Source organism: Gavialis gangeticus, unplaced genomic scaffold (genome assembly GCF_001723915.1).
Source record: "Gavialis gangeticus isolate Ggan-Ray unplaced genomic scaffold, GavGan_comp1, whole genome shotgun sequence".
Classification (NCBI taxonomy): Eukaryota; Metazoa; Chordata; order Crocodylia; family Gavialidae; genus Gavialis; species Gavialis gangeticus.
The window spans coordinates 116,185,848-116,187,586 of NW_017729022.1; the positions used below are offsets into that span (position 1 = coordinate 116,185,848).

At 40.1% G+C, this 1,739-nt stretch overlaps 1 protein-coding gene across 3 annotated transcripts in view; it reads right to left on the bottom strand.

Annotated features, from left to right (window-relative positions):
- CUNH12orf4 (chromosome unknown C12orf4 homolog) overlaps positions 1-1,739 on the bottom strand; it is a 40,284-nt gene that overhangs the window by 29,051 nt on the left and 9,494 nt on the right. For all 3 annotated transcript variants that reach the window (XM_019516016.1, XM_019516017.1, XM_019516015.1), the window contains exon 4: positions 1,280-1,461. In XM_019516016.1, coding sequence (XP_019371561.1) covers positions 1,280-1,461 — 182 coding nt within the window. The remainder of the gene's footprint in view (positions 1-1,279; positions 1,462-1,739) is intronic.

The window sequence follows — 1,739 nt, forward strand, 5'->3', positions numbered from 1 at the left end:
CCGAGCCCTGGGGGACTCCGCTGCCCACCTCTCCCCAACTCAAATATGACCCGTCCACCACCACCCTCCGAGTACGACCCTTCAGCCAATCTGCAATCCATCTGACTGTGTCGGCATCAATGCCACAGTTGCCCAATTTTTTAACGAGGATGGGGTGGGAGACAGTGTCAAAGGCCTTGATGAAGTCCAGAAAGACTACATCCACGGCAACACCTGCATCCAAGGCTTTTGTGACCTGATCATAAAAGGCAGTCAGGTTGGTCTGACATGACCTGCCCCTAATGAAACTGTGCTGGTTGCCCTTGAGCATCATCCCTGAGGCCAGCCCATTGCAGATGTGCTCCTTGTTGATCTTCTCAAAAGAGTTTCCCTAGGATTGAGGTAAGACTGACGGGCCTATAGTTGCCCGGGTCCTCCCTCCTCCTTTTTTTAAAGATGGGGACCACATTGGCTATCTTCCAATCATCCGGCACCTAGCCCGAGCACTTGTAAAGCCATGCCAAGGGCCCTGCAATTCTGGGTCTGCACAGCTATCATGAATAAAGTGGTTTTACTTTGGAAGGACTCTGAGAAAGACCTATAGAAGTTTGCATTCTTTGTATATTCTGTAGTCATTTTATACTACTTCTAAAACATACAAAGTTAATGTTGAGAAGATTTCTTGTGCTTAAGAGAACACATGTAACTGGGACACTTTGGTATTTATATAATTAAGCTACACACTTATATAAATGTTTTAAATATTTAGAATATGTTCTCAGTATTTCTTTTCAAACATTTTATTCCCACTGTGAAATGAAAGCCTCCCCTAGTGGCAAAAGGCTACGTTTGCAGCTTTTTGAACTTCTATAGCTTCCTAAAAATCTAAGGTTCCAAAACATGACTGAGTTAAAAATCACTGGCTGGAATTCAGGTTCTCTCCCCTTCTCCTGGTCTGAAAGAATTGTTGATTTCCCTTTTTGAGATATGTTAAAAGGTGCAGTAAATTTTGTACAAGCACATTCAATGCAATACAGTATTATTAACGTTTATTTGGATTCTTATAAATGTATGTACATGAACATATTGATGTTACTCAAGTGACCTTAGCATTTGTAATTCAACAGTCTTTAGTGTTTACACTTAGACTCTAAATAAAATACAAAAATTACATCATGTAACATCCTTGTATTCTTCTTTCTAACATGGAAAGCCAGGAAAGAGCTTGAAATATAAGGCCTAAGAGAGCATAACAGGATTTGTATAAAAAGCCATGCTTAATAAGACGTTTAAGAAATACCTCTCTCGTAACTTCTTCAGTTCCACATCTCTTTCACTTATTAATTCTGAGATACTAACAAAGTAATTGTGTTCCAGGTTTAACAGAGTTTCAGAAGCAGGAGAATGTATCAAATCATGGTAAACATCTGCAAAATCTTCATCCCAACTGGGCTCTTCAGGATTTGCATGTTCCAAAGTTGTCTAAAAGGTAGAGTATTTTAAAATATGGTAAGATATTTTTAAAGGAAGTTCAAAGAACCAAGCATGTGCTCTCTTCCCTGACACTTCCCTTCTCCCTACGCCCTCATTTCTATCATGTTTATTCTCTTAGTCTGTACCTTTGGCTGGCAACTGTAAAAGGAGTTCCTCACTCTCCAGAAGAGTTAAGTTGACAACCCGATTTAATTCAATACCTTGTACACAGTTTAAAAGAAAGTTTAACTGTTTCCTATCCTTGGAAATATTGGGGGGGGGGGGGG